Genomic DNA, 15,375 nt, shown 5'->3' with positions numbered 1-15,375 from the left:
ACACACAAGCCTCTGTGATGGAGATTGTTCTTGCAAGTAGAGTACTTCAATAGTGACCAACAGTCATGCGGGGAGGATGTGAAGATTTTTAGCATTAGGTTTGTTTTGCAAAATGTTTTGAGAGAAAAAAGTAAATATTTGGGGATTTTTATTGTGCCCCTTTTTCTCTTTACTGGCTTTGCTGCTTGACGTGGTAGCTTTGTGCCAGGCCTGCACAGTTTTCACACTGCCGTTTGCAGTTCAACTACATCTTCCTGTCTTTGCTTACCTTCTTCCAGCTGGAGAAACTCCTAATGTGAGTCATGGCAATCAGGTTTGTCTAAAAGGCTTTTAGATCTTTCTCAGCTGTGAGCTATCTAGATTTTAAAGTCGTGGGATCACATAGTGCTTTTTGGTTTGTGGTGGTATTTTTTTTTCCTTACTGGTACATGTGTTCTCTGAGCTTGTATTACAGGATGCCAGTGTCTTCCTGTGGTTGCCATCCTAGCAGCGAGGCTGTGATTTGACATGTTTTCTCTGTTTCCTTGCTTTGTTTATTGTGCATACAGAATGATTGTGGAGTTGCATCGGAAGGTCTCCAGCCTCATAGAGTTCCTAAAGCAGAAGTGGGCTCTCCATGAAGTGCGTATTGTATCCTTTTTCTGCTTAGTCTGTTCCAAACGCATTTTTTTACCTCAACTCTTCTCCACTACAATACCCTGAAGAGGAAATTAATAATAAAGGGAGCTCCCTGCCTTTGTTTAATTTCTTTAAACAGTGAACATTGCCTGTTCCATTAGGGGTGGGTGACCTCCCTAGAAGCCTGGATAATACATGATGATTTTGTTTCAAATATCAACAGAGAGATTAAGGACAGATCTTTCCACTTGCTTTAAGGAGTTTTATCAAGTGAAGAACTTAAGCTTCGTCTCTAGGTAGCTGCTGCCTGTTACGCATCTGTACGTTGAGCCCTGCCTCTGAACTTTGATCCAGGGAGTGAAGGATTTGTGAGTTCACAGCCGTTTTGGTCTCCCGTTGTCTGGTATGCTCTACCCTCCTCCTAGTCTCTTCATTCAGGCTTTTCTTTTTACTCTGTGAGCCTGGGAGAAGTAACAGAATTGCCCTTGAAACTTAGAGGGATGTCATAATGTGTAAGATGGAGGTTGCTGTGCAGAAGGGGGAGCCTGTTTTGCTGCGCAGTGATGCTGGGTTTTTTTTCTTGGTTTCGTTGAGGTTTGTTGGTTGGTTGGGCTTTTTTACAAGTACACCGGGGTGTGATGCAGAGATAAATAACTTCGCCTGGAACGGATTTAGGTTGTGCCTTCAGTGTAGTCCTTATCACCACAAAAGGACTTAATTTCTGATCACAGAGGCTTCATTTCTGTGCTGAACAGAGAACTTGTCCTTGATCAGGTATTTTTTAAACTTGCAAAATAAGCTACCAGGTGTTTGTTTGGAAGAGGCAGACGATTGTTGTATTCTTTGACACTTTTTTTAGCGTAAAACACTAGAAGAACAGCAGCTTCAAGACTCCAGAGACTCGGAAACAAAAGGCAGCTTCTCAGAGGAGAAAGTGATGCTCCACCTCTTTCCGGGAGAGAATTGTACGCTCACTCCGCTGCCTGGTGTAGCCAGAGTGGTCCACTCCAAGGCTTTCTGCACAGTGCACTGGCAGGAAACCGGCAAATGCAAACAGAACACGAAAGACTCTCACTTACTACCCCCTGCACAAATCCTAGGCATACAGAGTGGTCAGGGCACAACTAGGGGACAGCTAAAATACACACGGGGAACAGAAGGTAAGGGTGTGGGAAGGGCAGAGAGCACTACAGAATCAAGCAGAACCTCTCAGCCCACAGCTGAAGTTTCTGCGAGCACTGACGATGGCATGCCAGAGCCTGGCCTGGTGGAAGGAACAGCCTCAAATCTTGGCATCGCTAATTCTCTCCAGAAACCACCTTCTGGACCTCAAGATCCAGGAGGGAACCACGAAAAGCTGAGCTCAGTGGCCTTCTGTATGGAGGGCAGGGAGGACCTGGCCAGTGACCAAGCAGCTGTGCTACCATCATGCAGCACAGCTTGTGCGTGCAGTAGGATCCCTGATGTGGAGGAACTCTCTCTGCTCGATCCATTCCCACGGTACATGAAGTCCTGTCAGGACCTGATCGTCCCGGAGAAATGTTCTTGCACAGACAAACTGCATGGGAAAGACTCTGCTCCAGCAGCTGGTGATGCTTCTCTTGTGGCTTTTCCAGGTGGGAGTTGTGCAGAGCCATCTGACTCCTGTTCACAGCTACTGAGAGGTGGTGTGGCTTCACCTGGCAGTGGCCCATCCAGATACGAAACTCAGGGTAGCCACGGCCAGGGCCAGCAGCTTGATGTTTGTACCAAGGATATAACAGATGCAGTAATGGAGGATTCTCAAGAGAAACAGGGCTCCTCATTTCCACCTCCACCTCAGGGACAATCTAGTACAAAGTCTCTCAAGGATGACCCAAGCCGGCTCTCTCAACAGGTTAGAGAAGAGGGATGGAGTCTACGAACTTCTGAGAGCCTTACGCTGGCTGAAGTCTACCTCATGATGGGCAAACCGAACAAGTTGCAGCTAGAGTATGACTGGTTGGCTGTCCTGGAGCCAGAAACCCAGGACACTAGGGAGCAAACATCTGAATCGAGTGCTGTTCCTGCATGTACCACCTTTCACAAGCAGAGACTCCTAAACTGCCTCTTAAAACTCATCTCGACTGAAGTCAATCCCAAACCAGTAAGTAGCTCTTGTTCATGCTCCAGATGCTAAATTCTTACTTGATTTGAGGAGTAATTGCCGAGTTGTGTGTCCATGGTAAATCAATGACCAGCCTTGCAAAGGTCTTGGAGATTCCTGTGTTTAAAAAAAAAAAAACCAAACCAAAAAACCAAACCCCCAAACCAACCAGCTTGCTGCAGAGTGGATTTCTCCTCAATATGCTGCATTTGCTTTTTACACAGCTTTTTAGTTTCTGGTTTGCTCTGAGTCTCGAGGGTATTGCAGTGAAGATTTGATGTCACTGCTGAAAAGGTCAGTCATGAGGTGAGGTTAGGTGCCTTCTGTTCTCTCTCAGGTTTGTAGAACCATAGAATAGCCCAGGTTGGAAGAGAGCTTCAAATATTGTCTTGTCCAGCCTTTGGTGGGAAATGGAGCCTAGCTGAGATTAATACTCCACGTGAAAACAGCAGCCTTTAATTTGCAATGTTTATGTAGTTGAAGTTACACTAAGTGTGAGTGTGAAAGGAGTTTGTCTTTGGGGAGGCACAGCCCGTATAGCTGCGCCTGCCACAGTGATTTTTGTACAGGTTCCTGGACTCCAGGAAAGTTGTTCACGAGACCCAGGAATTTTGTCTTCTTGGGAAAGAGCTTGGTTTCCTTCTTGTGCATTGTAACCAATCTGCCCCTACAACGCCTGGGCAGCCCTTTCTGATCAAAACGTGGAAAAGCATCCTTTTAAAGACCAAAAAGACGCTGAGTTGAACAGATCTGACTGAATGCCTGTGATGGAGATAGAGCGAGTTAAAGATTCCCTTTGCATCGTACTCTAGCATGGGAGGCAAATGTGTCACTGTTCCCGAAGACATGTAGTTCTTTGATCTTTCTTTGTTGTTTCAGGCTTAACTGATCTCAGAACTCCTTTTGATCCTGATTTTATAGAAATGGAATGTACACTTAAAACCATCTTTGCTCACCTCCAGTTCCAGACTTTGTTTAAACTGTGAAGACTCGGTCTGACATCTCCATAGATCTGTGGCACTGTCTCCTCTTTTAACATCTGCTTTTACTTCTGGTGCCACATGTCACAGCCAGGGATGACGTGATGAAACAATCCCAACCTGGAAAGCAGGACATCCCCTTAGACCTGGGGAGAGAGGAATAGAAGAAGGGACTCCCCCCCAGCAGTTACTATTAGCAAGTGTTTTCAGCCCTTCAGCACTCTTAGTGTCTCAGTGGAAGTAGTGTGGTGCTGCTAAAAAATAAAGGAGCCTTTTCAGACAGGTACCGTGTCATACATTCCAATAAAAAGAAGTAATATAACCTTTTACTTGTCAAATACCACTTTACTTGCTGTGCTCCAGAGAGATCCTCTTGCAGCGTCGAATGTTGTGAGACTGATTAGGTGTTCAAGAGGCGAGGGTCGTGTTTACTGCCTAACCGAAAGTACTCAGACTTTTTGAAAGCTTTGTCTCTTAAATCCTCTGCATTTCATCAAATAACAGCAGGAACCGTAGCATTTTTGCCACAGTGTACTTTAACAGAGGAACTGATGCCTCGATTGCTGCTGTTTTCTCAAGGTAGTATGTAACAAAGCCAAACTGGCCAGCTGTGCTGTGGTTCGTTCCTTGAAATGAAGATTTCGGCGTAAAACAAACTAGCAAATTGCATTGCACTGAAGTGTGGGTGGTAACTTCATGCCTCTGATTGCACACAGATCCCTTTAAAAGGGACCATTTTCTAGAAGAGCGTTTAAATAACTTAATGAAGTAACTGGATAGCCCTGAAAAATTAGTAAAGCACCTTGCTGTGTTCCTCGTGTTACTGCTCTGTTACAGTGTGAAATAGCAGAAGGAATGGGGGGAAAAAATCCAGACTGTTGGTCTCTACTTGATTAGACTTAAGAGCAAAATATTTTTGTCCAGGTATTTGTGCAGCCAGAGGAGCCCTCTGGCCAGTCTCAGTTTACAGACATGAGTGTTACACTGAATTAAAACCACCACCTTTGCCATTACTGTGACAAACCTATGTCTTTATCTTTTTTTTTCTACATTTTGTTTTCTTTTTAGCCTGGAGTGCTCCAGAACAGTCTGAAGTTTGTGGAGGGTTAACTCGATTGTAACATGAATTAACAGTACAGGAGCGATGGTATTGAACACTGCTAGTGTTAAATGTGCAGGAAAGGGATTTCAGCTGCCTGCTGGACACACCGAGTTAGTGGCCACAGCACTTAAAGATGCTGTCGTGTGTCAGGTGTCAGACGTTTGGGGGCTTTTAAGCTTCCCGAGTAGAAGTTTAACGATGTGTTTGTTGTGGCAGTGCACAGACTCACCGAGTGTGCCTGTGTTTTCAGACTCCTGAGATGAGCTCTGTTGCCACGTCACCTATAAAGCCTGCTCAGGAGGAGCAGTCCCTGACTTCTCCAGGAAAGGTGATTGCCCTCAGCACCAGGAGTCCAGGCTGTGCGCGGAATCAATCTGCCCTTCGCAACAACAAGACTTTCTCTCCTGGTACTGCTTCCAGCTCCTCAGGTGAGTATTCATCAAAACCAGTTTCAAGAGATGAGAGCGTGAGTACCTCAGACCGTGCTGAGGACGCTCCAGTAACACGACACTGGGAGAACGAGGATTCCTACTCTTGCGAATTTAACTGTTTAAGAACATTCTTGTGTATTAATTTGCTGTAGAGTTGTCCTCAACTCAGTACTTGTCTGAATCTCAGAACAGCCTGTCAGTGCTCCAGTGCCCAGCCCAGAAGAGCTCTCCTGAGTCACTCTGGCAGACGGTGCTGCCATTCGTTAGGAGCTGACTGATGCAGGGTGTGGAGTCTCCAGAGAACAAAGTGCTGTAAAGTTTGTTGATAAAATATTTACTGAAAATTTTCTGTGCTGTTCTGCCATTACAAAATACAGAATGATTATGAATTACCTTTTCTTTTACAGCTGTTCTCACTTCTACAGCTGCTGTAACATGGCAGCCCCAGCTGTGTAGACTGAGAATTTCAGTTCCGTTCTTCAGTCTTTTATGACTTTTTAGAAAAGTCTGTGAAGGCATCAGGGTAACTGGAACAACTGCGATTCCTACGATGTCCTTTTCACTCCTGTGCTCTAACAAGCAGCAGTCCACGAGCAATTTAACTGATGGTGTAAAATGCGTTTGGTTTATAATTACAATTATAATACCATTTAAAATGGTATTATAAATTATATATAATTGTAATATAAAATGGTATTATAGCAATTGCATCTTTGTGTAAAGCGTCATTGCACTTACCTGCAGACAAGGACATACTTTCTTAAATATCTAGTAAAAAGCCACAAATTTAATAGCTCAAACAGATAAATTGTTGTGTTCAGTGAGATACACAGGCCTGAAGGACATTCCTTTTTAAATCAGACTTGCAAATAGAATCAGACCTCCTTAGTTCACCATGTTTGTTTATTATGAGAATGTAGCTTATGCTTCCCTAATGCCTTGAAAACCCTTTCTGAAGCCTTTAAGGGCAGGTGAGAGTCATCGACCGAGGACCAGGCAGAAACACAAGAAGATGGCAATCCTTGGCGTGGTCCCCTAGAAACGGACACCTCTTCTGTTACATAGAGCTTCTCTGAGAAACAAATCCAGTAGTCCATGTTAGTCCTCAGCTCCTGTCACTGAGCTCCCAGTAGGTTGTGCGGTACTAGGGTTTAACCAGTTGTTGGGAAGCACAGAGTGCTTCAGTGCAGAGTCAGGAAGAGAAAGGTTTCGACTGTGTGTTCCTGCTGTGTACCACACCAAAGGCAGGGAAGGTGGCTTCTGCTGAGCTGTTTGGCGTGAATAGAGGAGCAGTAAAAGTGTGTCCAGTACAATGTTTTACCTAGAACATTTGTTCGGCTTCTCAGCAGTTCTGCGCAGGGTAACGCACTCAGCGCAGGCCTCAGGGGCATTGCAGTGAGGCAGAGGCATACCCAGGCGAGTCTGAGATCTTCAGCCAGAGTTGTGGTGCTGTGGTTGACAAACCGAATCCCTTTTATCAGCCTCGATGAGTGTTCTGGATCTCAAGTAGGACTGACTGTGCTCTGGATTGCAACCTTTAGTGTACAGGAATTCCCAGGCTGCTTTGTGTCCTGGTGGACGGTGCTTTTCAATGCCTGCAGTAACTTGGCTGTCAGAAAGCAAACCGCTGGGCTGCTGCTGGTGATGAGCCTCTTCACTGTGTTACCTTGTAAATTTTGGTCCTCAGTTCATCCAGGCACTAGCTGCTTTTTAGTTTTTGTCTTTTGGGTTTCTTTAAACTAAACTGGTTTGGCCTCCTCAGGAGAAAAGAGAGGTTAGCTATAGCCACAAAGCTGCAGAGCTAGCTGGAGAGACAAAAAGGAAGATGAAAAGAATCATGAAAAGAGATTTAGAAGTGATGCAACAGCTGTGATGCAATGTCACCTACAGTGCTTAAAATATGGTTATGTAATTACAGGTGCATCCCTTTACTGCTTTTTCAAAAGATAATACCGTGTGTGTTATCTTTAACAACTCTCTCTAGCTCCTGGTCAGGTCATATGTTGTTCTGCATTTAACTGAGTTTTGGATAAACTGGCACACAGTAACTTTCACTCTCTTTCACGGGCACGCCCTTGTCGTGGGGAAGGAGCTTGCGTGCCCTTGTGAGGTTGAGAGCTGTGCTGGTGGTGGCATGTGCCTCCGGTGGGGTCTCCCAGGCCAGACAGGTCTCAGCTGAAGGGTCAGACACAGTGTGTCCACGGGCAGGATGGGCTCACTAGCCTTCGGGCACCATCCTAGGAGAAGGACAGCTCTGACTCCAGACCCGGGCAGATGGAGCTCGTTTAGCCTTGTAAGGCTCCATCTCAGAGAAGGACACTCTGACCAAACCTACGACCCGAGGACTTCACTGTCACCGTCCAAGCTCGCTAGGCCCTGGCAGATGAACCTCAGGTGTAAAGAGTGGGATCAGTCTCACGCACACTGCGCCTCACCTAAAAAATCCACCACGCAGGCTTGCCCGAATCTTCGTTCACGAAGCCAAGCCATGATGAATTTTCACTAATCTTTGGAAAAACAGCGGGGTGGAGGTGGCAGTTTTGTCTTTTTTGTAGGAGAATAATAAAACCTGCAGGTTTATCTGTTAGATAAATAAAGTCTGTTCTTCAGAACGCTTTTCAGATTCTGTTACATACACTCATCTCTGCATCAGTGTAGCCTGAGCTGGTGCCATCTTGTCCTCCTGCCCAGGGAGGCAACAGCCACGACTAGGAATTGTTGCCCGCTTTGCTTCTTGCCCCATGGGTGAGTCAGCCCAGCCCCAGCTGAGGTCTGTGGCCCAGCAGAGGAGGCTGGGGCACCCTGGCAAGGGTGGGCACAGTATGAGTGTGAGAATAGCGGTTACTGTCTGTGGTGACAAAGGCCAGCGCTGGATGCACAGAGAGCAGCTCTGGGGCAGAGGCAGGTGCGCGGCTTGGTTGTCTCAGAAGGACAGACTGACAGTGGCTGTCTTCCTGGCTGGCTGCCTGCAGAGTGGGCACAGCGCTGTGGAGTCCTACAGTATTTTTGAAGTCAAATGTAAAAGGAAAGGTTTTACTCGGACCAGATGCCATTACTTCAATGTGCCAAACCTACTTTTTAGACAGTGCATCTTCTGGAAAGTATTTTGGTAAACTGATCCCTGCTCTTTGATTTCTCTGTCACCAGAATCATTTTATTGGGATTGCAGTTTGTATTACTGTGGGGAAGGGGTGGGTGGTGTAAATAAAACATGAACACTGCAGAATGAGTCTGTGTTTGTATTATCTTCCCCTGCAAGAGGAATGGTGGATGTATAGTTTGCTTAGCGGGAAGGGCCCTCAAGTATTTCTACAAACCAAATTGATAAACTGGGTAATGCACCCTGTGTGGGGCTTAAAACCCTGTGCTTAACTTCCAGATTCTTCAGTAGTGTAAAACTGCATTTAAGCCCCTTCTTCCAAGGATTTCAAAGCAAGGGGAGGTTTGGAGTGTCCTTGTGAGGCAGATAAATGCTGACAATTTGCAGGTGGGAAAACTGAAGTACCAATAGTTTCATGATTTGAGATCACAGGTGATGGGAGAGCCAGAATCCCCAAGTCCCAGCACTCTGTATGATCCATCAGTTACTAAATAGCTGCTTACTCTTTGTTTGCACTGCATTTAAATTGCTGTTAATCTTCTAGGTCTGAGAAACCTCCCTAGACCTCTCTTGGTGGCTGGTCCTTCAAGTTCTGGAAGCACAGATGCAGATGGTGGGCTCTTTGCGGTTCCTACAACGCTGCCACCCAACAGCCGCCACGGGAAGCTGTTCCTGCCTAGCAAAGAAGCGGAGCTGACCTTCCGGCAGCACTTGGACACCATCAGTGTAAGTGAGAGGGGTAACTGAAGGAAGTAGTGTCTTGTGCCTGAGCCAGCTTCCAGGAGGTGTTACAGGGGTTTCACCTCAAAGTGTGGGCTGCTCTGTGAAGCAGTGCTTCTAGTCATGCTCAAGCATTAACATTATATCAGCTGAAATTAGTCAGGTTTTGATTCTGTAACTGTGCTTTGAAGTGACATCACCTCTTCAGACCTGAATCCAAACGCTGTCACACAGCCTGAGGAAAGTGATTCACTCTCTTAAGTTGCTCTAGCAAATATATTTGCCAGGATTAGAAAAACTGATATCCCTCTTCTCTTAGAGCTGACTTCAGTGCAGCCTCGTTGCTGTATTTAATTCAAACACTCATTTTATTTTTATATGCACAATCTCAGTAACAACTTCATAGCAAGCTGCAGTAGTTAAGTAGTGAAATAACTTTTTTGGGAGAAAGCTTTATCGCCATAAAACAAGAACAAAATACAATACATTCCTGGTGGAAAATTCTCATACTCTAATAGAAGGTATATTCCACTGTCTGTAACTATTAATAAATAGTTACAGCTTCAATAAAAAACGGAGTTTGGGGGTATCATTTATTCTGTGTCTACATGCTTAAAATAATTTCTAATGCGTTTCCTGTTCTTGTCCAGATGCAGTCAGATTTCTTCTTGCCGAAGCCAAGGAAGTTACGGAACAGGCACTTGCGGAAGCCGTTAGTAGTACAGGTCAGAATGATTTGCAAAGTGAAAAATGCCTAGCTTGGTTCCAGAATAGGTATTGGTAAGGCTGTAATAATTAGCACCTAACATACTTCAATTAGCACCCTCATAAGTCTGCTGAAAAATGAAGCTGAGCGTATGAAGAAACAAGCATTTTAGCCTATGTAGTAACCAGGCAGGTTGTATTCCCTGTATGAGGAGTGTCAGTGATAGTAGTAGTGCAGAGCATGAGATAGTTTGGAAACACTGAAAAGGCCCCTCCTCTGGCAGCAGGTTCTGCTGGCATTGGTGTGCTGGCAGCGTGTTCCTGCAGGAGCCTGAGCTGGCGCTGTTGGAGCTGGCAGTGCTGTTGCACAAGATCTCCGTTACGGTACTTTTTCCTGCTTCCTGCTCTCTCATGGCTGTTAAACTGGAGTGGGTATAAACCTCTGTAGTGCAATAAAACATAACGCTATTTGAAAGAACAATAATTTCTGGAAAGAAATGGGACTTGCAAAGAGAGACGTGGAAGCAGTAGCCTGTTGTCATGGACCTTTAGTGGCAGGCAAGCATTAACCTCCTTGAGACTGCTCTGAAAACCCAGCAAAAAGGCACACGCTGCTGGTAAACCACAGGCAGGTGGAGAATGAGAATACAGGAAATCTAAAACCAAAATAATGGAAATGTGTTTGGGGAAAACAAAATTACCAAGTGTCACTATACCAAGGAGCAGGAGAGCTAGAAGTTATGTACGTATTCTGGTTTGGTACTGGGATATACTGGTCTGTGCTATCCCATTTGTTTGAAGAGTTCCCAGGTACCCAGAGCTGCCTCGTTAACTCACACATGTTTAACTGTGGTGGAAGATCAGTGTGCACGCAGACGAGCTCCCATCTTTAAGATCACTTCTGTAGTTCTGTGGGAGATTTGAAAATTACTGCAGGTATAATCTGAAAGGAATTTTGTTCTAACTAGCATTTCTCTGACAATCGTGCATGTGGAGATTTTCAGACGCAACACGTGCTTCCTATGGGTAGCTCCTTTCTCAAGGAGACACAGACCTTATTGTTTGGTCTGTTGCATGACAGTCATGCCATATAAATATGCTGCTTGTTCTGGAAAGTCTCATGAACTTCTGAGTCTGGGAAGGGGACCTTTCCCCTCTGATTTGTGTTTGAATATGTTTTGGTTTACTGTTGTTTCTCTCACAGAGAACGCTGCTCCCCAGGCCATCTGGAAATCCGTCCCAGCATGTCTGTTCCTTTTCTATCTTATCCAACTCATCCATTACAGGTGAGTTTGTGCAGCTTCTATCACTTTGTGCTGCCAAGAGGTGGACTTGAAAGTCCCTTTAAACTGCTTAAAGGGATAATTTCTAAAAAGAGGAAAATATCCTTTCAAGATCACAGAGTCATTTACCAGTTGCCTCAGTCACTTCCTTTTCTCTGTATTGGAAGCAGGTAGGAGTAAGGTAAGGAGTTCTACAAGGAGACAAAACTTTGGAAGAAATTACTTCTGTAAGAATTCTTTTTTCTATAGGGTGTAATAATTTGTCTAGATTTTATAACGGGCTTTTCCTAGTGGCCAGGATGCTGTTTAAGTTTCGTACTGTATAATCCATATGCTGCACACTTATCTTTTGCTGCTGATACACTCTTGAGTACAGTGGTAGTACAGGTGATCCCCCTTCTTGGCTTAACTCTCAAAATGGACATGAGGCTTTAAAGGTTTTCTTCACTGAAAACAGTGAAAGCGGCGGCAGTAACACGGCAGCACTTGCAGTTTGGTGATAAGGTGCTGGTTCCCTTGCGTTGCTATCTCAGATCTCCACTGCTCGCATCCCCAGAGCTTGCTGCTGCTTGGGATTTGTTTCCTTTCATTGAACTGTGTTGAGCTCTGCTGTAAAGATGTGAGATTTAATTTGCTTGAGCGGTGTTTAACCCTTCACCCTAGGGAGAGGTTCGTTTCGGCCAATCCAGTCCTCACTGACTAAAGCTGCTGTTTCTCGTCCAATTGTGCCCAAAGTTCTTCCAACGCAGGCTACCAACCATCTGTCCAGTAAGTCACTCTTAAACAGAACGAGAGCAACGGTCTGTTGTGATCTGTGTGACGGTACGTTGGTGGTTTCTGTTTCCTAGGTAAAGCCATTAGTGCTGGAAGTTGAACAGTTGTTAATGCTCTCTTACTTTCTGTGGCCTTGGGTGGCTGCAGGCTGGGAGCAGTCCGTGGTGGGACAGTCTGAACTGGGTTCCTCTGCTGAGTCTGACCTGCGGACAAAGCAAGGGGTTAGAATTTGTAACCAGAGTTGAGCACTCTTGTGATGTTCTGTTGTAAGAGCACTTTGAAAAGGGGTTGTGGCATATCTGAAAGAAACTTATAAACAGTTTGTCTACTAACGTGGGATTATGAATTCTACAAGAAAAAAGTATGCCCATGTACCCTAAGCAAATATTGTCTTGCACCAAAAGAAAGCGTCCCATGATGAAGGTGATGAGTAAGGTGAAAACAATGACGGCCTCAGTGTTTTACTTAATATTCCCATCTGTGATGGGAAGAATTTCAGGTGCTTTAGTGGATTTTAAAAGACCTGGATGAGGTTTATCCTGCAACAAGATAAGGGTTTTTTTTATATTGAGTCTACCTTACAATGGCTGCTAGAGGCAGGATGACAACACGAGGCTGAGCTGGTTTAGAGCTCTTCTAGTAAACCATGGGAAATTTCTAGACATGCCGTAACCAAATACTGAACAATTTGCAGGACAACAACAAACAAAAAAATAGAGGGAAAGGGCAGAGGGGCAGAACTGGGGTGTTCCTCTAAACTGTTTTGATATACCTGATAACATGTTGGAACAGGGCAGAAGAATTAAACATTTTAGCTGAAAGAAATGTTTTACTTTGAAGAGAAACAACCGATAGAACTGATCAGACAATTGCCACTTTCGCATGCGTTAAGTTTGACTCTGGGCAATTTTTAGAAGATCGTCTCTTAGATCTGAGCATCATGACAAAGTAATTGCCTGAAGAAAAGGCTTGTAATATGTGTTTTGTTTTTTTTTTTTTTTTTTTTTTTTTTTTTTTTTTTTTTTTTTTTTTTTTTTTTTTTTTTTTTTTTTTTTTTTGTTTCACAAAAGGTGCTATCGACTTGGCAGCTAAAAGTGCTGGTATTATCCCTGGTAGCCCTATGCCTGTCCTGGATGCAGATGGTTTGTCAGGTGTGTCTCCATTGTCCCCAGACGGAGTGACCACAGTGGTAACAGGGCAGGAGTCAACAGGGGCACGTCAGAACGGAGGCTCCATCACCACTGTAGAGGTCAGAGTCTTTTGGGAATTCTTTCAAGTAGTTCTGTGTTGTGCTCTTCCATTGTGTACAAAAGCTGTATTACTGATGAGTCTTCAACGAGCTTTCTCCTGGAGCCTGCTGTTAGACAATTCTAGCGTGGCAAACCAAATCCGTGTTGTACAGCATGTGTTTCGGGGTTGAGGGATCAAACTATCATCACGCTGAACAGATTTCCATCCTAGAGCATAGCTTCCAGCTGTGGAGGCTGGCCACCCAGAAACCTGGGCTTGAAAAGAAACAGCAGCATTTCAGTAGAGTAATTCAGGAGGAAATTTTGGTCAAAACACGGACTTTCAGGGCTGTATTTGGAATTGAAACTGTGATTTCTCCGGGCCGCTTCTTCCATTGAGACTCAGATACACGTTGGTGCATGTCGTTCTCTCCGGGAGTTGGTGGGTGATTTTTGAAAGGTGTGATATGTAAAACGGGTGGGTGCGGATGGCCACAGGCGCTTGCCTCTTCCCTCCCCAGCTGCATTCGCAGCCTCTCATGTAACTGTTTGCTCACATGATTTCTGTTGTGCTTTAGGGCTCGGGCCCTGGCTGTCGGGTTCCGTTCATCAGCCTGCCAACGCGGCCTGAGCAGGAGGCAGTGACCGATGGCTTCCAGGTAGAGTATCCATTGAAAGAGCAGTGGGACGAAGTGGGTGATGTCCGGAAAACACCACTGGGGTTACTAGTTAAAACCTCCTTGTTCCCAGGGCATTGTACACCATCAGTACTGTTTGGGGGAAATCTCCAGCACCTGAAGAAATGTAAAGAAATAAATTTAGGAATGTTGTTTAAATTTATGTGGGTGCTATTCTCGAAAAAGGAAAAACATAGTTGCAGTCTCCGACCTCTGAAGGACAAACCAGTGTTACATATTTCTTGATATGGTGGAGGAGTTTCTAACTGCTCTGTTACATCGTGCATGTGCGTTTTAGACATCACAAAGAATGTCTAACGAAACTTTTCAGCAGTTGGCAGTCCTGCTGCTCCTGTGTTGCTGAAGGGGGAACAGTAAGACTCGCTGTAATGCCAGCATCCTCTTCAGAGAATCACTTTTCTTTATGCTGGATCCAGTAAGACACAGATGCCTAAAAAGTAACTACAACAGCACTTAAGAGTGGTGTCATCTTGTCCCCAACTCCCTCTTCAGTGGGACCCAGGATCTTGTGTTAGATACTTACCCCTCAGAATACAGGCTTTTTCCTGTAGAAGAACTTCCCACCCTTCCTGTGACAGCTACATTCAGAGAGAGGTCAAATTAATTTGACTGGAGACCATAAAGGAGAGGAAGATTTCTTTTTTAATAGCACAGTTGTTAGGACATGAACCTACTAGGGATTTATTTGTGGATATTTAATGGGCCCTCAAGTTCTGGTTCTTGCTCTTGGGACGAATTTGTATATACTACATCAGAAAAAATTGCGAACAACCCTGTAATGAGGTGCTGACAATGAGGAACCTTAAAAAGATCAGTTGGGTTTTGGGAAGTCTGGCTGCAGAGCAGAGTGGGTTAGCAGTTTAGGATTGTAATCTACTCTTCAAGCAGTTACAAGGGTTTTGCCTATATGAAGGCAAATTCATACTTTATTCTCCAGGACTATCTTGTAGGTTTGCCAGAGTCGTATTAATTTTATTATTATGCTTGTTTGGGTTATGTTGGCTCTAGTAAGTATTGTTTGGAATGGTAGAGACCTGTATTTTTTCAGATGATTTGGCAGCATATGGGCTGAAGCATATTCATTTATGCGTACAGATATTTTTCATGAAAGTAATACCAATTTATCTTAAAAGAAGTTCCTAAAATTTTAGGAATATTATCTGCTGGATAGCCACCCTCCCCTCCCCTCCCACTTGAAGTCTGATTTTAAATTAACTCTTAGGAACTAAGCTGTTGCTTTTCAGACAGGTTTCCAAGTCCTTCATCAATTTATCAACAATTAACTCATGTTAATTTCTTGTAACAGGGCACATCGGTCCTTTCTCTGTCAGAACTGTCCAAGACTCCCCTCCAGAATGGTCTTTCGACTCCTCCACTTCCCTCAGCAGAGGCTTCCAGCACCCGGCTCTCTCCTCCCAATGTTTCTGCTCTCTTGGACATTTCCCTGCCTGGACCACCGGAAGATGTGCTTTCTCAAGGAGAACCTGCCACTCAGATCAGTGATTCTATCATTGAAATAGCTATCAGCTCTGGGCAATACGGTAAGTCTGAGCTTAGCTAACGGCTTCCTATTAGCTTAAAAAAAAAAGTCCCTGTCATCTTCTGTGTCA

At 44.7% G+C, this 15,375-nt stretch overlaps 1 protein-coding gene across 1 annotated transcript in view; it reads left to right on the top strand.

Moving 5' to 3' along the window:
• Positions 1 to 15,375, top strand: part of CRAMP1L (Crm, cramped-like (Drosophila)) — a 41,187-nt gene that overhangs the window by 21,711 nt on the left and 4,101 nt on the right. Inside the window, exons 9-18 of the mRNA XM_010141573.1 lie at positions 549 to 630; positions 1,478 to 2,743; positions 5,076 to 5,253; positions 8,901 to 9,082; positions 9,727 to 9,801; positions 10,986 to 11,067; positions 11,728 to 11,832; positions 12,909 to 13,087; positions 13,646 to 13,726; positions 15,072 to 15,306. Coding sequence (XP_010139875.1) covers positions 549 to 630; positions 1,478 to 2,743; positions 5,076 to 5,253; positions 8,901 to 9,082; positions 9,727 to 9,801; positions 10,986 to 11,067; positions 11,728 to 11,832; positions 12,909 to 13,087; positions 13,646 to 13,726; positions 15,072 to 15,306 — 2,465 coding nt within the window. The remainder of the gene's footprint in view (positions 1 to 548; positions 631 to 1,477; positions 2,744 to 5,075; positions 5,254 to 8,900; positions 9,083 to 9,726; positions 9,802 to 10,985; positions 11,068 to 11,727; positions 11,833 to 12,908; positions 13,088 to 13,645; positions 13,727 to 15,071; positions 15,307 to 15,375) is intronic.

This window comes from Buceros rhinoceros, unplaced genomic scaffold (assembly GCF_000710305.1).
Source record: "Buceros rhinoceros silvestris isolate BGI_N320 unplaced genomic scaffold, ASM71030v1 scaffold20138, whole genome shotgun sequence".
Lineage (NCBI taxonomy): Eukaryota > Metazoa > Chordata > Aves > Bucerotiformes > Bucerotidae > Buceros > Buceros rhinoceros.
Note: the sequence above shows the minus strand (reverse complement) of the source record. Positions and strands in the feature narration are given on the sequence as shown.